Source organism: Anolis sagrei, chromosome Y, assembly GCF_037176765.1.
Source record: "Anolis sagrei isolate rAnoSag1 chromosome Y, rAnoSag1.mat, whole genome shotgun sequence".
Taxonomy (NCBI): Eukaryota; Metazoa; Chordata; class Lepidosauria; order Squamata; family Dactyloidae; genus Anolis; species Anolis sagrei.
The window spans coordinates 58493180-58520850 of NC_090035.1; the positions used below are offsets into that span (position 1 = coordinate 58493180).

The 27671-nt window shown below is 42.4% G+C and overlaps 1 protein-coding gene across 5 annotated transcripts in view; it reads left to right on the top strand.

Annotated features, from left to right (window-relative positions):
• Nucleotides 1-26831, top strand: part of LOC137095223 (calpain-15-like) — a 339156-nt gene extending 312325 nt beyond the window's left edge. For all 5 annotated transcript variants that reach the window (XM_067461636.1, XM_067461637.1, XM_067461639.1 and 2 more), the window contains 7 exons: nucleotides 3997-4122; nucleotides 11378-11530; nucleotides 13759-13914; nucleotides 15966-16195; nucleotides 17998-18164; nucleotides 19638-19816; nucleotides 26580-26831. In XM_067461636.1, coding sequence (XP_067317737.1) covers nucleotides 3997-4122; nucleotides 11378-11530; nucleotides 13759-13914; nucleotides 15966-16195; nucleotides 17998-18164; nucleotides 19638-19816; nucleotides 26580-26757 — 1189 coding nt within the window. In that variant the 3' untranslated portion in view covers nucleotides 26758-26831. The remainder of the gene's footprint in view (nucleotides 1-3996; nucleotides 4123-11377; nucleotides 11531-13758; nucleotides 13915-15965; nucleotides 16196-17997; nucleotides 18165-19637; nucleotides 19817-26579) is intronic.
• The last annotated feature ends 840 nt before the right edge of the window (nucleotides 26832-27671 follow it).

Here is a 27671-nt window from a genome sequence, read left to right on the forward strand (position 1 = left end):
GCCAAATGTGAGTTTAATAAGATGCAAATTGACTTCTTAGGATATAGGATATCCCACAAAGGTATTGCTATGGATCCCACGAAGGTGGAGGACGTGAGAGCATGGGAGCCCCCAACCACACGCAAACAGCTACAGTCATTCTTGGGGTTCGCAAACTTTTACCGATCATTCATAAAAGATTTTGCCCAGCTCACGTTACCACTCACAGAACTGCTGAAAACAAAAGGGAAGGGGGAGTCAGCCAAAACACGATCCCCAGGGCCTAAGCTAGTATGGTCAAAGGAGTGTCAGGATGCCTTCGAAAAGCTAAAGTGCAGATTTACAGAGGAACCACTTTTAACACACCCTGATACGGCCAAGCAGTTTGTGCTGCATTGCGATGCATCCAATTGGGCATATGGAGCAGCACTTATGCAAAGAGATTCTGAGGGGAACTTGAAGCCTTGTGGGTTCATATCCAAAAAAATCACTGAGACAGAACATAATTGGCCGATTTGGGAAAAGGAGGCACTAGCGATAATGAGGGCACTGGAATGTTGGAGGCACCTATTAGAAGGGAGCAGAATCCCATTTGAGGTGTGGACTGATCATAGAAACCTACAGCACCTAACATCTCCCCGCAAATTGTCAGCCAAACAGATTTGGTGGGCTCAGTTCTTCTCACGTTTCCAATTTGAATTAAAATTCCACAAAGGTAAAATGAACATAGTCGCAGATACGCTCTCTCGTATGCCGAAACAGGAGGGGAAAGAAGAGCGAGTACTAGAAAGCCTCATATCAGTGCAGCGGGGGGGAGGGATGGCGGTCGTGACCAGGGCACAAGCGGAGCGCTGCAAAGAGCTGGTTGGAGTAGGAGGAGGGGGTAAGGATTGGGAAGATGAGTTGAAGCAAGCATACAAAGAAGACAAATGGCTCCAGGAGAATAAGGAAAAGGTGGAGTGGAATAGTGGATTAGGGTTCGTGAACAGAAAACCATACATTCCCAAAGTTTTGCAGGAGGAGATGATGAGGAGATGTCATGATAATAAGAGTGCGGGTCATTTTGGGGTCACAAAAACTTCCAAACTACTAGCTAGGCAATGTTGGTGGCCTAGGATGAGGGGTGATATCAAATTATATGTTTCTAAATGTGACACTTGCGCAAAAAGCAAAACCCCCACTACAAAACCCTCAGGTCTGTTACAAAAGATGGCTGACCCCATGAGACCGTGGAGCTCAATTGCATTCGATTTTGTTGGGGAACTACCACCCAGTAGGGGCCAACGATATGTCTGGACAATCCTTGACCTATTATCCAAGCAGGCACATTTTGTTGCACTCCCTAAACTACCATCAGCAGAGAAACTGGCAGAGTTATTTGTAAAACATGTTTACCGTCTGCACGGATGTCCAGACCAGGTTATCAGTGACAGAGGGGTTCAGTTCACTGCAAATTTCTGGAAGGAATTCATGCGGCTGCTAGGGGCGGAAAGAACATTGAGCTCCGCATTCCACCCCATGACAAACGGGGTGGGGTGGGGGGGTGGAACGCACCCAGCAAACTTTGGGGACGTTCCTCAGATCATACACCAATCAACGTCAGTGAGACTGGGCCGATCTTCTCCCGTATGCAGAACTAGCGTACAATGCAGCCCCACACTCAACAACAGGGGAGTCCCCTTTTAAAGTAGTGTACGGCCAAGAGGTCTCTCCCCTTCCAAGGTTGCCAGAATGGGAGGAAAGAGAGCAGAGGAGGGAGGAGGATTGGGCAGACAGAATGAGGGCCAGCTGGGAAGGTGTGGTCACGGCTCTACGGGAAGCCCAAAAGAAACACAAACTGTTCGCCGATCGGAAACGGAGGGAGGGGGACAAATTAGAGGAGGGCGAGTTGGTCTGGCTGTCAGCAAAAAACATCAGGTTGGATGCTCCATCTCGAAAACTCACCCCAAGGTATCTGGGCCCATTCAGAATTTTGAATAAAATAAATGATGTCACATATAAGTTGAAGTTACCCAAAAGTTTGGGAAAAGTCCACCCCGTGTTCCACTGTGGATTACTCAAAAAGTATCAAGGCCCTCTCGACCCGGAAAGCATATAGAGATATTTCCTATTTTCATTTCAGGAGGAAGAAGAGGAGGAGGACGTCATGTCAGGATCCAGTTTCCGGAGCCCAGACTTCGGCGCCGAAAACTAGATTCCTGACGTTTCACCCCGATAAGGAATCTGCAGCTGGTGGCCTTGGAGGGAGGCAGTTGTCTGGTGGCGGGAAGCTTTTGCGCGGGGTTTTGGGTTTGGTGGGGGTTCACGTTTTGAACTGGTGGGAGTGTATAGAAGGGATTGCCTGCTGCGACCAGGCAATCCCGGCTTTGTTGTGTCTTAGTAGCTGATAGTAAAGTTCTTTGATTATGATGGAAGTCTCCTATCGTCATTGAGCCCAGCTATCGTGAGCTGACAGAGAGGAGTTTGGAGTTTGGGGTTTGAAGAGAAAGGGTGTTTAGGAGTGGAGTGGTGTTAGGGTTAGAAGAAAAGGCCTAAGTCTGCCAGGAGTTTGCTAGGAAGGTAGCTAAAGCAAACTTACAGCTAATAGGAGATTAGCTGGGTAGTAGCAGGATAGAATCAGGCTAGATTTATCTGGGCTACTGAAGAATCTCTGGCAGAGACACAGTCCTGTTGGGATTCTTGTTTTGTTTTGGAGGGAGATAAGAAACTCTTTAGTAACAAAGATAGAACCATTCTTGTAACCATCACGATTTTAAGACACAACTTTCGTAACAGCCAAGATATTGATGCATTTGTACCTGTTCTAACTAATAAACTTTGTTGATCATTGTTCATCAAAACCTGACTCAAGTGTGCCTCAAAGTTTGAAGATTACAAAAGCAACTTTTGAAGAAACTAATGGGGCAGCATACTTTCAAAGTAAATAAGCCTTTTGAAATTTGGTTAACCCTTGACAATTGGTGACCGCTCTACATATTGGTGGCAGCATGAATTAGTGATCTGAATAGATCTTTATAATTTGGTCTCCAGTGATTGAGATCGATTTGCTAGATTCTTTACAATTGGTGGCAGCGAGTGAGGTCTGATTTAGGGATTAAGATATCTGATTTATCCGACCTTTACAGGCAGCGCCATTAAACAGGAAATAACACTTTCAAACCAAGAACCGATTTATTTATTTACTTACTTACTATGTTTCAACCGCACTCTTACCTCACCCAGAAGGCGACTTGGGGCGGCTTCCAGTTTTGGCAATTATTCGGTGCCACATAAGAGAAGCAATACATATCACAATTAAGCTATAAAAACAGTAAACATATAGGTAAAAGGTAGTCCCCTGACATTAAGTCCAGTCATGTCTGACTGGGGTGTGGTGCTCATCTCCATTTCTATGCCGAAGAGCCAGCATTGTCCATAGACACCTCCAAGGTCATGTGGCTGGCATAACTGCATGGAGTGCCGTTACCTTCCCGCCGGAGCGGTACCTATTGATCTACTCACATTTGCATGTTTTCGAACTGCTAGGTTGGCAGAAGCAAGGGCTGACAGTGGAAGCTCACGCCGCTCCCCGGAATCGAACCTGTGACCTTTCGATCAACAAGCTCAGCAGCTCAGTGCTTTAACCCATATTAGCACCAATCCCATTGTGTTTCAAATTGTGTTACGTAATCATACTCTAGAAAAGTAACATGACTTTAACACAGGATTTGGCATGTAAATTGATTTTCACCATGGGTGGTTGCACAGGTAATGTGCATTTCTAATCCATGCTTATGTCACCATTGCTGTAGTGGTTCTCATTCAGAAGTTGCCAGGCTGAGATTGGAGTCTGTTGTCTATTTCTCCACTCTTACGAAAATGATCAGTAGTGCATTTTTCTCTTAAGATAATCTCCCAAATGTGTTCCCCCCATTTGATTCCTGGTGCCATGTATGATAGATCTTTGCCTTTTCTCCACCTTCACCCTACTGATCCATCCATCCATCCCTCCCTTCCCATCCATCCTTCACTCTTCAGTTTCCTAATGGGCGCGTCCTGTGGAGGGGGCAACATGAAGGTAGACGATGCAGCCTATGAAAGCATGGGCCTTCGACCAAGGCATGCATACTCCATATTGGATGTACGAGATGTGCAAGGATGCAGGTAAGGACAGCTAAGACAAACACTGTGGCCCATGTGTTTGTTTCAAGGATTACTTGCTTGCTTTAAATTGCCCATTCATCCCTCAAGTAGATGGGGATTCAGATTATAAGAGTTGCTTCATAGACCTTTCAGCAGTATATAATACTGTAAATCATCACCTCCTTATGAGAAAAAATATAATATCACAAAGGGTTACCACCTCACCTGCTTCATAGAAAATCTGCTACAAAACAGGAGCTTTTTGTGGAGTTCCAGGATAAAAGAAGCAAATGACAAAGACAGAAGAACAACCTGCCTCAGGGGAGCATGCTTGCTTCATCTGTGTTTAACGTTTACACAAATGATCAGCCACTGCTAGAAGGGACAGAGAGTTTCATCTATGCTGACGATCGTGCCATCACCGCTCAAGCAGGGAGCTTTGAAATTGTTGAACAGAAGCTCTCCAAAGCTTTAGGTGTTCTTACTGCCTATTACAGAGAAAACCAGCTGATTCCTAATCCATCTAAAATACAGACGTGTGCTTTTCATCTTAAGAACATACAATCATTTCAAGCTCTGAGGATGACGTGAGAAGGAATCCCACTGGAGCATTGAGGCACACCCAAATACCTGGGAGTACTCCTGACCATGCTGTCACCTGCAAGAAGCACTGTTTGAATATCTTTTTTTTTTTTTTTTTTTTTTTTTTAATTGTTTTATTGGTTTTTCCCACTCCCACCCTCCCCTCCTTGTACATGCCATTTATACATCAAACTACAGAAGTTACATTTGAAATATCAGTCTCAGTCTTAATTTTTCTGCTCCACATCCTAACACATTCTCTAAATAGTTGCGAACTGGTTCCCACATCCTCTTAGTTATTGTAACCTTTTCAATTTTATCTATATTATTCCATTTGCAATTTGTTATTTCCACATTTAACATGTTCACTATATAGTTATACCAATTAATCAGCGTCCATTTTGTTTTGTCTTTCCAACCCCTCACTAAAACTATTTGTGCACAAGCGATTAATTTGTCAACCATTTTTTCCTTTTGTATATTCTTCACTCCTGCTATTCGTGCATGTAGTATATTTCTATTAATTATTACTATTTGTAAGTTTAACATTCTATTGATTTCCCCTTCAATCCTTTTCCAGTATTCTTGCACTTGATCACATTCCCATATCATATGATTAAACACCCCTCTTTGTTCACAGCCATGCCAACACCTATCCTTTATCCCTGGTACAAAGCGTGAAAGTTGTGCAGGAGTTCTGTACCATTTTTGTAACATTTTCCTTCTTGCTTCCCTTAATACATTATACTTTTCTTTTGCTATATTACTTATTTCCCTTTGGATGTCTTCCCTCTCAATTTCCATATCCAATCTCCATGTTTGGAAAATTTCCTCTATTATTTCTTCTTTTACTGTTATAATTTGGTCGTACAGATCTCCTGCCACTTTCTTTTCCCCTCTCAAACATTTCCTAATCACCTTCTCAAATGGACTATCCTGTTCTCTAATTTTCCCCCTCCGTCTAAAAATTTCCTGTCTTATAGCCCAGCTTTGAATCCAATTCCCTGACCCTATCCAATTCTGAATTTCTTTTTGTTCTACGGGGTTTCCATCCTCTGTATATAGATCCTCTACTAACCTTTTCCCTCTGCTTTCAATCAGTCTCAATGTTCTGCCTATCATTTCATCATTATTATAATTCATTTGCCATATAGTTGCCATCTTATTCTCATTACCTGGATTTAACTTCTTCTTTCTTTTTTTCCACACTTTTACTGTTCCTTTAAGGGGTTCCTTAAGTTCTGTTTCCTCTCTCCTCTTCCATTCCCTAAATATTATTTCTTTTCCTTTAATATTATTTATTATCTTCTCCATATTTACCCATTTTTTTTCCGTATATTGTATTTCCAGCAATCTTTGGATTTGAAATGCATCATGATAAACTTCCAGACTTGGGATCCCCCAGCCTCCCTCTTCTTCTTTTGCATTTAACCATTTATCCCTTATTCTGGGTCTTTTCCCGCCAACTGCCCATATTCTTATTCTTCTGTCCCATGTCTTTAATGTTTTCCTCTCTACTGTGTTTGGTAAGGTTTGGAGTAAATATAATAATTTCGGTATTATGAACATTTTCAATGCCCTTATTCTGTCCACTCTTGTTAATGTTTTCCCTTCCCAGTTCTTAAGTTGCTTCTCTATTACTTTCCACTTTTGTTTGTAATTCCCCTTAACTATACTCTTTGGATTTTTGTATACCCATATTCCTAAATATTTTAGCTTCTTTGATCCTAATTTTAATCCTGATATTTTCCTAATCTCCAATTGTTCTTTTGGTGGGGTGTTAATACATAGTATCTCTGACTTTTTGATGTTAACAAATAATCCAGATATATTCTTGAAATCTTCTAATTTTTTTATCATATCTTTTATCATGATTAATGGTTGATTTGTAATAATCATTGCATCATCAGCAAAGAGATTCAGCTTTATTTCTTCCTTTTCCCCTCCCTCCTTTTCTATTTTATATCCTGTCCACTTGGTGCTATTCCTAATACTTTCAGCTAGTATTTCTATCGCTATTACGAATAAAGTGGGGGATAATGGACATCCTTGTTTTGTACCATTTAAGATGGGTATCTCTCCTGTCCTTCTGTCGTTAACCCTTACTCTTGCCTTGCAGTTACTATATAGTTGCTGCAATGTTTTACAAAAGTTTTCCCCCATATTCAACTGTTGACATACATTTAATAGAAATTTATGATTGACCTTATCAAAGGCTTTGTAAACATCCAATTTAAGAATTCCAATTTTTTCCTTATTCAAATTTGCATGATTCATTGCGATTACCACATTTTTTATTGGATCCCCAATTTTTCTTCCCTTCACAAATCCATATTGATCTTCTTTAATTATTTTTGGCATTATTGTTTCCAATCTTTTCGCTAAAATTTTTGTAAATATTTTGTAATCCTGATTACATAGACTAATAGGCCTGTATGACCCTGGTTCTGTTAAATCTCTTCCCTTTTTTGGTATAGTAATAATTTCTGATACCTTCCAGGTTTGTGGGACTTTTTGCTTAGTGTATATTTCATTAAACAACTCTGTTAAATGTGGTACCAATTCTTCCATATATGCTTTATAATATTCCGCTGGGAATCCATCTGGCCCTGGTGACTTAGCTCCCTTTAACCCTTTAATTACCCCTAATATTTCCTCTTGTGTTATTGGTTGATTTAATAACTCTCTGTCTTCCTCTGCAATTTTTTCTCTAATGTTTAAGTTCCCTTGTACTACCCTCTCCTCCTTATATAAATCTTTATAATATTTTGCCATTACCTCCCTAATTTTACTTTGCTCCTCTTGTTCTTTCCCTTTTTCATCTTTCAATTTCTTTACCCAGGTTTTTTCCTTTTTCTTTTTCAAATAGTAAGCCATCCTCTTCATTGATTTTATATTCCAACTTTGGGAATAACTTTTAACATATAAATACTTATTCATTATATTCATTTCCTCAAAAGCTTCTAATTGTTTTCTCTTCTCTTTTAATTCTATCCAGATCTTTCTATCCCTAGTTCTTTTATGTTTGTCCTGCAAGACTTCTATTTCTTTTAGTATCTTATCTTGTTCATTCCTCCATCTCCTTCTGAGATTTGCCTCTAAACTTATACAGTGACCCCTTATCACAGCCTTGCTTGCATCCCAAATTATATCTTTAGTTACTTGTCCATTATCATTGGTCTCAAAATACTTGATTATTTCTTTCCTTATCATTTCATATTCTTGCTCTCTACTGTTTAAAATTGTATTGTATCTCCAGGTTCTTTCTTTTCTCTCTACTTCTAATTTTACTTTTACTCTTAATGGTGCATGATCTGACAAATATATTGGAAGTGTTTTTGCCTCTAGAATCAATGATTGGTTTGTATTTTTCCCCAAAATATAATCTATTTTACTATATGTATCATGTCTTCCTGAATAATAAGTCCACCTATTGTTCTCTGATTCCCCTTCTAATAGGTCCTGCATGTTGTATTCTCTTATATTTAATTTCCTATTATTATTTTGCCTTGTTGACACTAATTCCAAATTGTAATCTCCTGCGCAAAACAATTCCCCTTCTGCAAACTTATCCACCTTTCTAAATACTTGTTTTATGTACCTTTTTTGGTTTTTGTTTGGGGCATATATACAAACCAAAGTCATTCTAATTTTCCCTATGTTTCCTTTTATCATTACCCACCTCCCCTCTGAATCCCTTTTTACTTTTTCCACCTGGAAATCTAATGTGTTTTTAATTAAAATAGCCACACCACGTGATCTATTTGAACCTCGAGATTCATAAATTTGACCCCAAATCCTGTCATTAAATAGTGGAGTACTATCCCGCAATCTTTTATGTGATTCTTGTAAAAATAGAACATCCACCTTGTTATCTTTCACCATTTTCATCAGTCTTGCTTTTCGGTTCTGAGCAGATAAGCCATTGCAATTATGTGAGACAATTACAAACTGAGCCATAACAAGATATTGTTTACAATTACCCTCCTGTAGTTCCTTTTCCCTGTTTGCTTGTCTCCCCCTCCCCCTCCCCCAATCCCCTCAGAGTCCGGTCTTCTTCCTCTCCCTCTCAGAGGAAGACCTGAAAGAGAATTCCATCTGTTCTCTTCCATCCCAGACTCCCCTGGTGGCTGTGTTGCCCTTCTCCAGCTCCCCCCTCCTGCAAGTTCTTAAACCCCATTTATCACAGTTCTATTATTTTTAGGATGCTTCCTTCTTATATCCCCACAGTGGATCTTGTTTCCATTCTTTTTGGTTCTTCTCTAAGCTTTTGTCGTTTCAGTTCTCGAATTTCTTTCTCGTATTCCCGTAGTTGCTGCAGATTCATTGCCTTCAGATCTCTTAAAGATTTTTTCTCTTGTCTCTGATTCTCTTCCTTGTCCTTCGCATCTCCAATAACAAATAATGTTTGAGGTGAGCATAACTCTGTCAGTCCAGCTCCTTCTGTATCTCTCGTCTCCAAATCTGTTATCTGTCCAGCTGTCTTGTAAATGTCCTTGACATTTTTACTCCTTTCCTTTCTCCGTGTGGAACTCTGAGCTTCTTCTTCTTTATCTGATTCCTCCGTTCCATCCAATGCTCCTCCCTCTGTAACCAGTCTTAGTTTCCTGAGCATTTTCCTTCCACTGTCCAAATTAAAGGCTTTATAAAGTTTACTGTTCTTATAGACGATCAAAGTTGCTGGAAACGCCCAGGTGTAACGTTGGCCCTTGTTTTGTAAGGTACTTGTAATTTCCCTCATTTCAGCCCTTTTGCTCAATGTCTCTGGTGATAAATCCAAGAGTGGCCAAACTTTTTTACCAGCAAAGTTCAAGTCCTTGAATTTTTTAAGCTTCCGAAAAACCTGTTCCTTATCTGACTCTTTCGTGAATTTAATTAGAATGTCCTTGGGTGTATTTTTTCCTCTATAAGCCCAATGCACTCTCTCTATCTGCTCTGATGAAATTTGAGCCAATGTCTGTAACCATATAACAATATCCTCTTTCAAACTCTCCTTGATTTGGAAATCTTCCCCTCCACCTCCTCTCAAACGTATGTTTGCACGTCTGGAACGATCTGCCAGGTCAGCAATTTTGTCTAGGAGTTGTTGATTCGCATACTTTAATTGAAGTATCTCCTCTTTTTGTTTCTTAGTCTCCTCTGCCACCTCCTTGATCATTCCCTCGTATTTTTCCACCCTGCCCTCGATCAGTTCGAGCCGGGAATTCATCACTTTAATTTGCTCCTTTATTTCATTATTTCCTTCTCTTACGCTATCAGTACTTATTTTAAGCTCTTGCAGATTTTTCATGATTCTGTCCAATTTATCTCCCCAATCTGCTCTCTCCGCTCTCTCCGCCATCACGAAAACTTACTTTCAGTTTTCTCAGTCGCCTCAGTTGGTGAGTTTGTTATTTTAGAGATTTATAGCTCCAGGCACATCACACCGCAACCTCTTCGGCTTCCCTTTCAGTCCGGGTCCAGGTTGAGGAGAAATTTATGGATTTATAGTCTTTTTAGGCTTTTTTAAAGCTTTTACTGCTTGCAGTCAGGGAGCTGTATCAGGCGCGTCTATCCGAGCTGACGCATCCCACAGCTCGCACTGTTTGAATATCAAGCCAGAAGTGGGTGTTAGAAATAATAATGTACAAAAGCTGACTGGCACAACCTGTTAATCGCAACCAGATACAGTGAAGACATCTGCCCTTGTGCTTTGCTACTGTGCTGCTGAGTACACATGGCCAGTGAGGAATACATCTCACCACGTCAAACCAGTGGATGTGGCTCTTAATGAAACATGCCACAAGATGTTTACACCCAACACCACTGGAGAAATTATACTGTTTAGCTGGTATTGCACCACCTGACATCCATTGGGAAGTATCAGCCAATAATGAAAGGACCAAGGCATTGACATCTCCGGCCCATCCTCTGTTCGGATATCAGCCAGCATGCCAACCCCTTAAATGAAGAAACACCTTCCTAAGATCTACAGAAATACTCACAGGAATACCTCAGCAAGCAAGTATCCAAAAGTAGCAGGCTATAACCCAGAACCTCAATCAGTGGCTGAGGCTGGGCAAGAAACTCCCACCTGGGCATGCAGAAGAATGGGGGAATTAGAAGGCGCTGAACAGGGTGTTCTCTGAGACCACAAGCTGCAGAGCCAATCTTAGGAAATGGAGCTACAAAGTCGAGTCCATGGCATGTGAGTGTGGAGGAGAGCAAGCTACAGACTTCTTACTACAATGCAGTCTGAGTCCTGCCATACACACAATGGAGGACCTTCTTACAGCAACACCAGAGGTCAAAGGACATTTAGTATAATGCTAAGTTTTTAACTTTGTTTGTTTTTTTATATATTATAACTGTATTCTCAATTCACTTAAATAAATAAATAAATAGCATAATAATGAGTCAGGACTCTCAATGCTTTAGTCCATGTTTATGAGGAAGTCCTATCAAATGAAGCAAGGTTTATTTCTGAACAAGCATACATAAAATTGCAGTGTTCATTTCCTCGTTGATCTACTTCTGTTTGCTTTAGATAAAATAACTCACTTTTGGCTATGGAAGAGATTATGTTTTGACCCTCCCTTAGAAGGTCAGGGTCAGACACTGACTCAGAAAGGAAGCTTGAGCTGGTTTTGAGCCCCTGAATCACCCATTCACTTACTCAGGCCTGACTCTGTTCTTTCCTCCTCGTTTTGCTTAGGCTGCTCCAGCTCCGTAACCCATGGGGTCGCTTCTCTTGGAATGGCAGCTGGTCTGATGAGTGGTCTCACTGGCCGACACCCTTGAGGCACGAACTGATGCCCCACGGGAGCAGCGAGGGGGTCTTTTGGATGGAGTACAGTGACTTTATCAGGTATTCCTATATATTCCATGGAGCCAGGGGAGATCTTTCCCAAGCTCCTGGTTGCACTCACTTGGGGGGCTTCCATTTGAGAGAGCGGTTCCTCAATTCATGATCAGACATTGAAGGCATCTCCCATTGTGTCTGAAGCAGAAGGAAGTAAACAGTTCAGAGATTTCCCACATTTAATCAGATTGAATAATAAAATTATTATTATTATTATTATTATTATTATTATTATTATTATTATATTTCTTGCCAGCCTCTCCTTGTGGCTCAAAGAGGATTAATACACTGAACAGAAATTAAATACAAGACACAAGTTTAAAATTGGCTGGGTAGGCCTTCTGCCGGAAGAGATAGATGTTTAGATGGTTTTTAAAATCAGACAGTTGATCTAGCTGTCAGAGCACTTCCAGCTAAAATGTTAAGTAAAAATCTCTATCTCAATGGTTTTCCCTGTTGTTTTTCTTAGGCTTTGTGTGTGTGTGATTTGGAGTTGTTTTGAAATGGAATTTTAACACAGCTGCACCATTTACTCGTGCTTTCATGATTTCCTGACTCTTCTGTGAACTGTTAATTTTAACTTAGGTCTTTTTATTTGGAGGCCGTAAGATGGCTTCTTAATCTGCTGAATTGCACAGCTAGCCAGAACATGTTAAAAATACATTGGGTAGAAGGAGATAGGAGAGCTATCACCGCCGCAAAATTATGTGCTTTTCCTGGTGAAAAGGTCATATTGGAGTGCTGGATATCATAGAATCATAGTGTTAGAAGGGTTCCCATCAAGGTTCTCCAGCTAGAGTGTTCCCAGCAGCAGGTAGCTATCTGTAGCTATCCAATCTCTTATTTTGAAGAGTCTCTACCATTGTATTGTCGAAGGCTTTCATGGCTGGAATCACTCCGTTCTTGTGGGTTTTTTCGGGCTATATGGCCATGTTCTAGAAGCATTTCTCCTGACGTTTCACCTGCATCTATGGCAAGCATCCTCAGAGGTGAGGTCTGCTAGAAATGGGAAAAAGGGGTTTATATATCTGTGGAATGACCAGGGTGAGACAAAGGGTTTTTGTAAGTTGGACTGGGTGTGACTGACTGTGAGAACTGTTCAGCAGTGGAACTCTCTGCCCCGGAGTGTGGTGGAGGCTCCTTCTTTGGAAGCTTTTAAGCAGAGGCTGGATGGCCATTTGTCAGGGGTGATTTGAATGCAATATTCCTGCTCCTTGGCAGGGGGTTGGACTGGATGGCCCATGAGGTCTCTTCCAACTCTTTGATTCTATGATTCTATGATTCTATGAATCTTTCCAATGACCACCTTGATTAGCATAGTATTAAAAAATTCTAAAATTGCAACAGCAAAATAGCAGGGAGAAAAACAGGCAGTGACATCTAATCACCTTTCAAGAAGAGTTTGCTCCAGGCACTGTCAGCCCATTGTATGCTAATCAAAGTGGTCATTGGAAAGATTCACACCCAGCCCAACTTACAAAAGCCCTTTGTCTCACCCTGGTCATTCCACAGATATATAAACCCTTTTTTCCCATTTCTAGCAGACCTCACCTCTGAGGATGCTTGCCATAGATGCAGGCGAAACGTCAGGAGAAATGCCTATAGAACATGGCCATATAGCCCGAAAAAAACCCACAAGAACTGAGTCTCCACCATCTCTAGACAATTGGTTCCATTGCTAAACAATTCTCACTGTCAGGAAGTTCCTTCTAATGTTCAATTGAAATCTACTGTCTTGTAACTTCAAACCACTAGGCTAGGTCCTATCTTCTGGTCCCTCCCTTCCTTTCCTTCCTTCTCTTTCCCTTCCCCCTTTTCTTCTCTCTTCCTTTTCTTTCTTCCCTTCTTCCTATCCTCTTGTCATCCATCTCTCCCTCTTTCTTTCCTTCCTAACTCTTTCCATCCCTACTCCTCTCTTCCTTTTTTTTCCCTTCCCTTACTGCCTTCTTTCCTTCTCATCCTCCTTTTTTCTTTCCCTCTCTCATCCTTGTCTTTCCTCCTCTTTTCTTCCTTCCTTCACTCTTCCTTCCTTTTCTTTTTACCCCTTACTCTCGGGAGCAGCCCTTGATTCCAGTCATGGCACTCCTCTTCTGTCCACCAGACTGAATATGCCCAACTCCTTCAGTCTTTCATCATATGTTTAGTTCCCTCACAGGATTGTTTGGAGAGGATTGTGGGGGTCTTGGCAAGAGCTGCTTCCAGATCCAATGAGCTTTCTGTTGTTCCTTTCCCAGGTATTTTGACTCAGTAGACATCTGTAAGCTCCATTCAGATTGGCACGAGGTGCGTGTGCAAGGCACTTTCCCAAACAGTGGTCCCATCACGGTGACCTCGCTGACGGTGCTGGAGCGTGCCACCTTAGAGTTTGCCCTCTTCCAGGAAGGCAGCAGGTAAGACTGGCTTTCAAGCGTAGGAGAACATGGCCATAACTTGCTCCGAGGGCCTTTTATTCTCTTGGCTTCACAAGTTTCAGCCATCTGGGTTGGAGGGACCGCAGTAACACAGCAGATTAAACTGCTAGCTGCAGAAAAACTTGCTGACTGGAAGGTTGGCAGTTTGAAGCTGCGGGTTAGGGTGAGCTCCCACTGTTAGCCCTACCTTCTTCCAACTTAGCAGTTTGAACACATGCAATGTGAGTAGATCAATAGGTACCGCCTTGGCGAGAAGATAAAAGGTGCCCCTGCAGCCATGCCAGCAACACAACCAGGAGGGTCTATGGACAACAGGCTTCTCGGCATGGAAAATGGATCAAAAGCACCTCCCCATCTCCTCCAGGTGTTAAGCATCTCCTCCAGGCACTGGAGATGGAAAGGGAAACCTTTGCCTTTGTTAGTGTATTGTATGTCATTGTTGTGAAGGAGCGTAAAATTACTTCCACCAAATTTGTGAGGAAAGCTGGGCAATGATCAATATCAGCTTAGGAGCTAGTTTATAAAGGGACTATTATTTGTAGAAGTATTTATTCATTTGATAGCGTAGCGTTTACTGTCCCTGGTTTGGTTTTACTTCTTATGCAGGCTGTTTGACTTAGGAGAAACTGTATCAGGCAAGGCTTGAGGAAAACAGTAACAAATTTATTTAACAGGAGTATAACATATTCAATTGTTTCTTCACAAGAGACACAAATCTTGATTGGTTACATTAGTAAGGTTTCATAAGTAACTTTAGGTACAGACTTTAAGAGATTTCTTTGAGTAGATATATCTTTCTTCAACAAGTGTTATTTTACTACCAATAAGCCACCTGACTTATCTAACTATATTGGCTCACAGCCAAACCCTGATTCTTAATTCTGCGGTTCTTTAATAATTCTTAATATTAAAGAACCGCAGTTTTCTGACTATAGAATTCCTGCTTGTTTTCCACACACCACTGAATCAACCTGTAACTCTCCTGTAACTCTTTGGTCACAGACTAGTTCCCTGAATCTCCCACCCAGAGATTTCAGTGTTCTCTGTAGCTCTCCAGCTTACAGATTCTTCCCTCATTCTCCCACTAGAGAAATCAGTCTTCCCTGTAGCTCACCGGCTTACAGACTGCCTATTTCAAACAGCCGTGCAGCTAGGTGACAGTTGGCTCCAACCCGTTGCTATGGCGACTCAGGCCAAGCCAGCCACCATCTCTGACAAAATATAATTCTACATACTTACTATTTATTAACTGCTGTTTAAACAACACATAACTATAGGAATAAAAATTACACATCATCACAATTGTTCCCTGTGTAAAAGGCATTGAATGTTTGCCTATATATTTGTATACTGTATTCCACTTTGAGTCTCTTCGGGAAGATAGAGTTGGATAAAAATAAAGTGTATTATTATTATTATCTTGGGTAACCCTGTAAACTTCAGAAATCTTTACTGTAATTCCCATGACCGATGGCAGTGCTGACTGAGACTGATGGGACTTGTAGTGAAAAAACTTAGAGCAGGCATAGGCCAACTTCAGCCCTCCAGGTGTTTAGGACTTCAACTCTCACAAATCCTAACAGCCGGTTGTGAGAGTTGAAGTCCAAAACATGTGGAGGGAGGACTGAAGTTGGCCCATGCCTGTTCTAATATAGGAACCCAAGAGTCTGCCTTTTACCCCTTTCCTTTTCCCCTGCATTGTCATTACTTTCTCTTATCATGAATATCAGTCCTGATATTCTGATATAACTAATTAAACTGATAAATGCAATACAAGATGCATATGAACAAGGGTAAGAACACTACAAATAGATACAGGACAAGTTTCAGCCTGAGTCCAACACAGGAAATTGTCTTATCCTGGCTAACTCAACCTTTGAACAAATCCCATCATCCCTGATCATTGGTACTTATCCAAAACATCTTCTGTTGACGTCTGGTCTGTCATGACTGCCTGTGCAGGTTTTCCAGTTGGAACCTTTCCTTTCCCATATGCAAGGCATGAGGCCGTCTCCTCTCCCTTACTGCAGGCGCTCAGAGACCGTGGACAGCCACTTGCTGGACCTTTGCATCATGGTATTCCGTGCCACCTTCATCAACGGCAACAAGCTCAGCCTGGGGCTCCTCATGGCACACAGCAAGCGAGCAGTCAAGAAGTTTGTCAACTGCAATGTCATGCTGGAACCAGGCGAGTATGCCGTGGTGTGCTGTGCCTTCAACCACTGGACCGCGGCAGTAACCAGCAGCTCCTCCGACCAAGGTAACCGCAGAAAGCAAGCCAGGCAGTGGGCAGGGAAGTTGCTCTTGCTGGCTTACTTACTTATCAAAATAATATTAGAAGGTAGAGGGTCAGGATAGCATAGAATAGAAAAGTATGTAATACCTTTATTGTTATTGTGCTATTGCAAAATGAAATTACATGCCTTCCCCAGCACACACCACAAAACAACACACTCACCCCTCCACACTCCAACCACCACTGCACAACCCCCAATGCCACATCAGTGCGAGACCATGGAGTTCAACATAGTCACAACTCTAGGATAAAAGTTATCTCTAAGTCTGTTTGTCCTTGCCTTTATCACCCTGTATGGTCTGCCAGATGGCAATAATAAGATATTGTAAGGAATTCCTTCTCAGAGCTGGAGAAGGGAAAAAGTAGGGAGGCAGTGGTCACAATGACACTCAAGCAACACCAGGTATATACACGAATACATAGGCTAGACTAGAATAGAATAGTTTTATTGTCATTGTGCTATGCGAAATTAAATGCCTTCTCTAGCACACACTACAAAGCAACACACCCATCGCTCCGCACTCCCACCACCAACATACAGCCCTCACTGCTACATCAGTGCAAAGCCATGGAGTTTAGTATGGTTACAACTCTAGGATAAAAGCTCTCTCTCCATCTGTTTGTCCTTGCCTTTGTCACTCTGTACCGTCTGCCAGATGGCAAAAATTCAAAGAAAGAATATGCTGAGTGAGATGAATCTCCAAGAATGCTCTGAGCTTTTTTAAGGCTGCAGGATTTATAAAGTTCTTCCAAAGAGGGGAGAAAGAGGGCAACCCGTGATTTTCTGTGCAGAAGTGGTGTAACAAATAATAATAATAATAATAATAATAATAATAATAATAATACATACATACATACATACATACATACTTTATAGACCAGCCTCTTTCCCCAAGGGGACTCAGGGCAGTTTACATACAAAAAAGACAAACATCCAATGCTGTAGTCAAATTCACACAAGCTGTATAGAAACCTATGCTTAATTTTCAGTTTACTTCTCTTTTGACCACCATTGAATACATTGGGCTGCTTCGAACCCCTCAGTTAAATAATGATGTCCTGAAGTTTGTGAAATCAGAGTCCGGCTGATTCTGAGCTGAAGCTGGCTAGGCTACTAGCATCAAGAGCTTTACACTACATTATGTTATCGTGTTTGGTCTCCTGTTTCTAACCCTAGGAAGCCACCACTGGAATCCTTGAGATTTCAGTCTCAGGCTGGGAAAAGCTCCCTTGCCCTAGATCCACATTTGTCAAGTCCATAGTCCAATTTTATGAGCCTTTGGATCAGGCATGGGCCAACTTTGGCCTTCCTACTGGCTGTTAGAAATTGGCTCCAGATCCTTCACATGTGGCCTGCTCCAGATCCTTCACATGTGCCCAAAAGATGCTTAAAAATAAGAAAAAAAGGAAGTAGCTGGAACTTCTATCAGACTTTGAAAACATATATTTTGTGCTGAACAGTATGGGTTGGGAGAGTTCTTAAGACCTACTTATAAGGTCACCTGAGCTATTCCAAAAGAGGTCCTTCATCCTTTCCCCATCCAGAAGGGCAGCCCTATTGTTTCTTTTCCAGCCCTGATTCCTGCATCTTTTAAAAAATCAACCCTTCCATAATGGGTTGGCTTGTGCCGGAGTCTGCATTCTAGAGTTGCATTCAAGCTTAAGCTGTGTGAGAAGGAGGCCTGATGGCAGGGAGGGTGAGGACAGGGATCCTAGAGATGCAGCTCAGCCACCTGACATGGCTTGTTTATGTCCACCCCTCCCAGTCTCCAGTCCTACCACCGGCAATGCGAGCCCAGCTATGGAAGTTTCCTGCTACATCTTGGCCATCTACAGCTCCCGCTTGGTGATGGTGGAGCAGATTGAGGCTCAGTCTACCACTCTAGCTGATGCCATCATCCTTCTCACAGAGAACAAGGGCGAGAGGCACGAGGTAAGTACAGAGTTCAGGTGTGGGGCACCTAGCATTCCAGATAATTCCAGAGTAATTTTTCCAAGCTATCTCCTATCGGATAGGATAGGATACTAACTTAAGTACCTGGCAATACCCAGGTTATTTGAAGAAGCCATTTGTTTTATTTTATTTATGAATATTCCAAATAAGAAAATGTATAAAGATGTGGGTGGACTACAACTCTCATTGTGCCAGATTAACCCCCTCAAACTGTGTTAGTATTTGAAATGGTTGTGTTAGGCATGTGTGCCAAGTTTGCTGCAGATGCATCATCAGTGGGGTTCAATGCGCCCTCTGGCTGCAGGGTGAACTACAACTTTCAACTTGGTGACTCAGTCACCTGCAACCCCCTCCAGTATGTTCAGCTGGTCATGAGAGTTCTGTGCACCAGGTTTGGTCCCAGTCTGTTATCTGTGGAGGTCACAGCGCTCTGCTTGATGCAGGTTGAACTACAACTTCTATCATGTTGAGTGAGTCCCCCCAACACCTCCAGTATACTATATTTCTGATCAATTCTGCTCTGTTTGATGTGCAGACAGAGTAGAAAAAAAGTAGGAAAGGGTTATAGGAGAGACAGTGGGTGGGGTCATGCGCATTTCACATCAATGGAGAGAGTCAGAAACACTGGGATGTCTGTGGTGGAGAAAACACATAAAATCTAGGATGAAATTGTATAAAAGCCTTCACTTGGGTGATGGGCAGTATGGCGTTTGAGGAGGACACTGTCATGGGTTGGTGGCTCTAGTTCACGGTGCTCACTATAACCTGCAATGTCATTGGAGGGAGGGCCTTTGCTTGCTCCTCATTGGTGAGGCTCATAGTTCTTTATGGAAATGGGCGCCTGTCTGTGAAAGTGGGAGCCCCAGCCACATACCTACTTTCACTTTGATTATATATATATATATATATATATATATATATATATATATATATACACCAGTTCAAAAAGATCTCAAATGTTGTGGTTGTGTGCCTTCCAAGTCATGTCTCACTTCCGGCTACTCTAAGGCAGATCCATGGATAAGATTTGCTGAGAGGAAGGTCTCCACACTAGTTCTGGAGACCATTTCAGATCATTCTGCAAAAATTGCATTTTCCTCATACGCTGGATTTCAGTGTTCAGAAATCAGCAGGGTTTTTTTAATATTAAAAAAGTGAAGAGTGCTGAAGGAGGATTGACATTGGGAGGGACATATGGCCCCAGTATATGTCCTTTTCCCAACACTGTTCTTTATATGGTTAGAGAGCATCTTTATGTACTTCTTGCATGGTTCCCCCTTTTATTTTATTTTTTTGACAAGATCTTGCAATGTTTTCCTCTTTCTTAAATCCCATCTTGGGAGAAAGATGAAACATCAATTCAATGATTTTTTTTCCATTAGTGTTGCCCCTGGGTGCAAGGTGTCAGTGCCTGAGTCAAAAAAAGACTGATCACCTGCTTTGCTTCCTTAGGGGCGCGAAGGCATGACCTGCTACTACCTGACACACGGCTGGGCTGGCCTCATCGTTGTGGTGGAGAACCGGCACCCAAAGTCCTACCTGCACGTTCAGTGCGACTGCACAGACAGCTTCAACGTAGTGTCAACACGGGGGAGTCTCAAGACTCAGGACAGTGTGCCACCACTACACAGGTGAGAAAGGAAGGAGCCTTGGCCTAGTATGGACAATATACACTGAATACACAGATGTCTATAATATGCCAAGAAGAGAAAAGTAGGTATATAGTATATGTAATGGACTATCCACTTCTGTAGAACTTCTCTTAAAGATATTGAATTTGGTAACACTTCACTCACGTATTACCATACCATTAATTCTCTATTCATTTTAAATAACAATATTGACAGAAAAGGAATTTGAAACACCAAAACACAGTTTTACTACATACTTGATGATATTCTCAAGTGTTCCAGAAGCTTTAAATCAAGTTACTAACACTCTCTTACCATCAAGCATCAGATTAAAGCATTTTTTTGGACCTAAAATGGATAACGTACATACAGACCCCTTCAAACCTAAAAGCAAATTTTGTCCAAACACTGAGAATATCATGATCAAAACATTTGAAAAGGTAGTTACCAGAGATATAGAAAGACTTCCCAAATGTAAGAAAGGGTCACATCCCAACATGTCAAATAGGGAATTAGACACTCTTAATAAATTGTCCAACTTGAAAGATTACATCTGGAAACCAGCAGACAAGGGAGGAGCCTTAGTATTAATGAATAGGTCAGATTATCTAGCTGAAATCAAAAAACATCTCTCGGACCACTTATTCTATAGGGAACTACCATCTGATCCCACAAACAAAATAAAATCATTAAGTAGAATAGTATGCTCAGAGGGACTTGCAAAGGGATACATTACTATGCAGACATTTCAATTCCTTCAGAACCTATACCCTAGAACTCCTATTTTTTATGTTCTTCCCAAAATACATAAAGGAACTATACCTCCACCAGGACTTCATCCATATTAGAACTCTGGCCCAATACTTAGATTATTTCCTCCAACCTTTTGTTTCTAAATCACCGTCATACATCAAAGACACTACGCATCTTATTAACACTATAGAACCATTACATATTCCACAATCATGTATTTTGATGACCTTAGATATTGCTTCCCTTTACACTAATATACCACTATCCGAGGTTAGAACCATCATCAAAGACTTATTTGACTCTAGAGAAACACTATTGCCTCTCACACATTTTTTATTAGACCTATTAGATATAGTTTTGGAAAATAATTATTTTAGATTTGACTCCAAGTATTTCCTACAAATATGGGGAGTAGCTATGGGAATCTCCTTGCGCCATCTGTCGCTAATTTATTCGTTGCCCATCTCGAAACAGTTTTCATATACAATCAGACCCAGAATCCATACTTTACAAATATGTTATATTATGGGAGATACATTGATGATATATTAATGGTTTTTGATTGTTTTGAGAAAGCTAAATCATTCAGTGATTGGATTAACGCCATCCATCCCAATATGAAATTTACGAGTACCATTAGTTCCACCAACATCAGTTTTTTGGATGTGACAATACACAAAGAGAGGGAACACTTATATGTAACCAATTATACAAAACACACAGACAGAAATTCCATCTTACATTATAGAAGTTTCCATCATCATGCTTTAAAAGCTAATTTACCATATTCATAGTTGTTAAGGCTAAAACGAAACAACAGCAAACATAAGGATTTTCTAAAGGCAGCAGACACCTATAAGAACAACTTGAAAGCAAGAGGATACCCTGAAAGAATTTTCAATATAGCATTGGACAAAACACACACAAAAAATAGAGAGATGTTACTCAAATACCAACCGAAGACACAAACCAACAGAATCATTTGTCTCCTCACCTTAAATACACAAACATCCAACATACAAAAAAATAATTTTTAAACACTGGCATTTAGTACAAGACATCCCTGGCTGTCAACTAAAACCAATTATAGCCCAAAAAAGGTAAAAAAAAATGTAAGGGACATGCTGATCCAATCAGATATAAGAAAATCCGATACAGGCACACAGAACCCCACTATGGGACACTTTCAATGTGGACATTGTGAATGCTGTAAATTTACAGCAAACATAAAAGAATTCACTCATCCTACGTTAAACATTAGTGTTAAATTAAAAAATTACTCCACCTGTTCATCGGAAAATGTGATTTACATAATTCAATGCCCCTGCAGTATGTTGTATATAGGCATGACAAGCAGACCTATAAGAACAAGGATCCAAGAACACAGATCCAGGATCAAAAGAATGAGTTGTGAATCCACGTTGTACTTGCACTTTAAAGACAGCTCTCATTCCAGTAATGACCTTAAGTATTATGTCTTAGAGAAATTACAAGCCCCTACTCATATGGACAACAGGAAATTACTTCTCCGCAGAAGACCTTTTGGATCTACAAACTAAAGAAATTAACACCTCAAGGGTTGAATGACAAACTAGAATTCAGCTGTTACCTTTAATGATCCCATAGTACTCATTGTCTCTTAATGATCCTCCAGTACTTAAGAACCTACTGTAATACATTAGAGTGCTTGCAACTGATTAAAGAACAACACATGTAAAGATGCTGCATGGACATGTAAGTTATAACAATAATACTAAGATCATTGATTATTATATACATCAATTTGGGGTGTTTTTCTACATGTCTATTTTTAGTATGGCATATATCAATTCAACTGTACTGCTTAGTATACTAGTAGTTTTCCTTTATATTTTCATATGTACAAGAAGGAATGAGAAGGCAGAGCCAAGCAAGCAGGGAGAATACCTGAGGAAGTATCGAAACTGGCCTGTACCCGGGAAACCAGTTGTACTCGTCCCGGCATTACGGATTACTTGGCCATCCCTGTTATCCAGAAATAACAACCTTGATAAATATTGTTAAAAGACTGTGACAACTACTCTGTTACACAGCGGGAAGGAACTCATCCAAGAGCAACTCAACGTTGATATTACTCATATGAAGAATTTGTACTACTGCCACTTTTGTATAATAATATTGATGTAAGGCGTTACTAGAATGTATATCTTGATGTTAAGAGTGTGGTAGTAACTTGTTTTAGAGCTTGGTTGGGCAATTCTGACAGGGGATAGGGAAAAGGCAGAACTACTAAATACCTTCTTTGCCTCTGCATTCTCACAAAAAGAAAGTCATCTTCAACCTCAGCAAGACGGAGTGGATGAGGGATTTGAGGACATCCAACTCCAAATTGGGAAACAAGTCGTACAGGAATACCTGGCCACTCTAAATGAGTTCAAGTCCCCAGGGCCAGATCAACTACACCCAAGAGTATTGAAGGAACTAGCGGAAGTCATTTCAGAACCATTGGCAACCATCTTTGAGAGTTCTTGGAGAACAGGAGAAGTTCCAGCAGATTGGAGGAGGGCCAATGTGGTCCCAATCTTCAAGAAGGGAAAAAAGGACGACCCAAACAACTACCGTCCGGTCAGCCTCACGTCGATACCAGGCAAGATTCTGGAAAAGATTGTTAAGGAAGTGGTCTGCAAACACTTAGAAACAAATGTGGTCATTGCTAATAGTCAATATGGATTTATCAAAAACAAGTCATGCCAGACTAATCTGATCTCTTTTTTCGATAGAGTTACAAGCTGGGTAGATGTGGGGAATGCCGTGGATGTAGCATACCTGGATTTCAGTAAGGCCTTCGACAAGGTCCCCCGTGACCTTCTGGCAAGGAAACTAGTCCAATGTGGGCTAGGCAAAACTACGGTGAGGTGGATCTGTAATTGGTTAAATGAACGAACCCAGAGAGTGCTCACCAATGCTTCCTCTTCATCCTGGAAAGAAGTGACAAGCGGAGTGCCGCAGGGTTCCGTCCTGGGCCCGATCCTGTTCAACATCTTTATTAATGACTTAGATGAAGGGTTAAAAGGCAGGATCATCAAGTTTGCAGATGACACCAAATTGGGAAGGATAGCCAATACTCCAGAGGACAGGAGCAGGATTCAAAACGATCTTGACAGATTAGAGAGATGGGCCAAAATTAACAAAATGAAGTTCATCAGTGACAAATGCAAGATACTCCACTTTGGCAGGAAAAATGAAATGCAAAGATACAGAATGGGGGATGCCTGGCTCAAGAGCAGTACGTGTGGGACTTCCGGTGAGCTGTGATGGCAACAGGCAGGACGCTTTAGGAGCTCCTAGGGTGCCAACCTTCCAACAATGGCCGGTGGGCGACGGTACACCCCCCTCCCTCCGGCAAAACAAGCGGGGGGGGGGAGCGCAAAAACCAATAGCATCCAGCAGACCCCAGTGGCGCTCACCCCTCAAGGGTGGGGGTCGGAGGATAGGCTGTGGCGAGGTTGAGCGGACCAAAGGAAGGGAAGCCGGCTGGGTCCAACCCAAGCCCAGCACTCACTGCCAATCCGGCTCAGATACCAGAGAAGGAGATAGAAAAATGAAGAGTGGCTGCGGAAAACCACGGCCAAGGAGAAACGTAAGTTTTTCCACCTGAGAGTCCATTGCACTGCGGAGGGCTCTATCCCCAAGGAAAGGTGCGTTTGGGAGAGGGATTCAAGACAAGGAGATTGCCTTTCCTTTACTCATCTCGCACAAGGAATCTCCACCATTCAAGATAAGAAACATCTTTGTTTTTCCCAAAGGGGGACTACAATAAGGCAATCGGAATCCACTCTGGCCAATGTGATTTTATGTTGTGATAACGACAGGAAATAAAGGAACTAAAGTGAATGGCGCTTAGGGCAAACTAGTGTCTAGATCTAGGGAAGTAATGCTACCCCTCTATTCAGCTTTGGTTAGAGCATACCTGGAATATTGTGTCCAATTCTGGGCACCACAATTCAAGAGAGATATTGACAAGCTGGAATGTGTCCAGAGGAGGGCGACTAAAATGATCAAGGGTCTGGAGAACAAGCCCTATGAGGAGTGGCTTAAGGAGCTGGACATGTTTAGCCTGAAGAAGAGAAGGCTGAGAGGAGATATGATAGCCATGTATAATGTGAGAGGAAGCCACAGGGAGGAGGGAGCAAGCTTGTTTTCTGCTTCCCTGGAGACTAGGATGCGGAACAATGGCTTCAAACTACAAGAGAGGAGATTCCATCTGAACATGAGGAAGAACTTCCTGACTGTGAGAGCCGTTCAGCAGTGGAACTCTCTGCCCCGGAGTGTGGTGGAGGCTCCTTCTTTGGAAGCTTTTAAACAGAGGCTGGATGGCCATCTGTCAGGGGTGATTTGAATGCAATATTCCTGCTTCTTGGCAGGGGGTTGGACTGGATGGCCCATGAGGTCTCTTCCAACTCTTTGATTCTATGATTCTATTTCCAGGGGATTTTGTCCCTTGTGCTACTCAGAAACCTCCATGTATTTACTTGCATCTAATGCGCAATTGAATCCAATGCTCATCTCAATTTTCAAAACCTTGAAACCAAAAAATATAATTGCTGCTGAAAAAAGTGCACTCTTTCTAATTTGGCCAAAAAAAAAAAAAGGTGTGCATTTTAGCAGCTGCATGCTTCGCATTCCTTCTTTAAAAACAAAAGTATTAGGACATCAAAGTTTCCAGCTGTGGAAAAGGGTGCACCTATGCTGTAGAATGAATCCCCTTTAACGGGCTTGGCTCCATGCTATAGAGTCAGAGGGACTGTAGTTTGAGATCATGGGGGCTGCCAAAGAATGAGGGTGCCTCAAACAAACAAATCCCAGCATTGCATAGCACTGAGCCATGACCATTAAATAAGAGCAAATGTCCCTCATAGGACCTCCAGGTGCTGCCCCTGAAGCAGCTTCCCCTTTTGCTTTGGCTCAGGACTAAGATGACTATATGATGCAATTCTAATGTGTACCCTGATTTTGGGAAGGTCATTTACACAAAAAAAGGGTGAGCATTAGATTTGAGTCACTTGTCCAGAATAGTCCAGCTCAAAGATCCAATTTCTACTATTTTTAACCGTGGTTCAAAGATCAGGAAATTGGTCATGGGCTCATTTGAACATCATGAGTATTGTAAAGCACTAAAGGACCTCCAAGGTTATCTAGCCCTATGCAGTGCTTCTGTGTGGAATCTGCTGCTAGGTAGCGGTGTCAAACTTTTGGTCCTCTAGGTGTTTTGGCCTCCAACTCCCAGAAACCCTGAGCAAAGTGTCTAATGGCCAGGAATTCTGGGAGTTGAAGCCCAAAACACTATAGGGCCACAAGTTTGACACTAGCATCTCTGTTTGGTAGTCATCTGTTTAAAGCCCTTGGAAAATGGGAGTATTGTAGTATTTGCTTTAAAGGACTATAGTCCTTATAGGCCTTGCTTGGCATGTGCATTGTTGGGGGGAATGGTATCAGCATAAAAAAAATCATTTTTGGATTGTATGTATACTTGGTTAAAGCTGTTTCTGGTCTAGAGGAGACAAGAGTCACAGGTACGCAGCTCTCTCCCTGCAGGAGGCAGTTTTCCAAGGCATATGAAGGGGGCTTCCCATTTCCCAGGGAAGGAAGAGGGATTGACTTGGAGGTATCCTGCCCTGGCTTCCTTTAAAAAGCACTCCCTTCTCTCTTGAAAGGAGATTGAAGTATGGAGCCAGAGGCGGGGAAAGGCGTTATAAGTGAGGCACCATTTCTCCTTTCTACCTCCAGATCAAGAGAGAAGGGAGTGCTTTTTTAAGGAAGCCAGGGCAGGATGCCTCCAGGTCGATGCCTCTTCGTTTCCTAGGAAGCCCCCTTCATATGCCTTGGAAAACTGCCTCCTGCTGGGAGAAAGATGCAGGAAGATAGCCGAGTAGAAACAGCCTTAACAAAGTATATTTACAATCCAAAACTTTTTTCCCCACATGCCTAATACCCAGCGCACCTGTTACCCTCTCTTTTTCTCATCTCCTAGGCAAGTCCTTGTGATTTTGTCCCAGCTGGAAGGCAACGCTGGCTTCTCCATCACCCACCGCCTGGCCCACCGCAAAGCCACCCAGGCATTTCTAAACGACTGGATGTCAACCAAGGGGATGCACAACCCACTGCTCACCCCAGAGGTGGCCGGACTGCATGGGCCCCGGCCGCTATGACAAACGGCCCCACTGCCCGCCCCTCTGCTCTTCTGCTTCTGCCTTTTCTCCAGACCCTTCTGCCTCGGGCAATGACTGGGACACCACTACTGAGCCACCGGGATGTAGGAAGAGGATGGGCGGCGGGCAGAGCGCCTCCAGCCAAGCGCCTTGCCTTCCCTCCCATCCTGTCCTATCCCGTCCCATCCTCTGGGGCCAAGCAGGGAGCTGCTCAGGTTCCCTCTCCCTTGCAGCCCCCCTCCTCTCCCCTCCCTTTCCCCCACAGATGATGCACTTTATCCAGAACTGCTGTCAGAATAGGAGAACAAGGGAATTTTGCGGCCGGGAGGAGGAGGAGGAGGAGAGGTCCGGGCTCTGGCAAGCAAGGGAAAGAAAGGGCCTTGGTCGCCCTTGGCTCCTGGACCTGGCCCTTCCCACAGCCGCCAAAAACCCCAAGGCTGCAACAATATACCTCTGGCCAACCTGTCTGTCTGTGTGTCTCTGCCTCACCTCACCATTACATGTCCCAGCTGAATGCTGCAGTGGAAGGTGCTGCTGGGGCAAGGTATATGTTGATATGTTGCCCCCTGTCCCCATCCCCTCACGACTGGTATGACAATTGACAGGCGAAGGGATGCAGATGGGCAGGATGGGGTGGGAACATTAATTGGAGTTTGGGTGGGGGGGGGGGGTAGCAAAGCATCATACATTTTGACCATTCTTGCTGGGCAAGTCACAGGTAAGCCTTAGGGTGCAAGCCATTTTGCAGCAGTCAAGGGGGGAAAAGATGTGTGGGCTGGTCATTTGTTGTTTCCGCCATTGTTTTTTGTTTTTGTTTTGTTTTTTGGTGCTCCTTGGCGAGGCAGGTCAAAGCATAAGCCATGAAAGGGACCTGCCACTGTTGACCGTATGGAACTGGGAAACAGCCTTTCTTT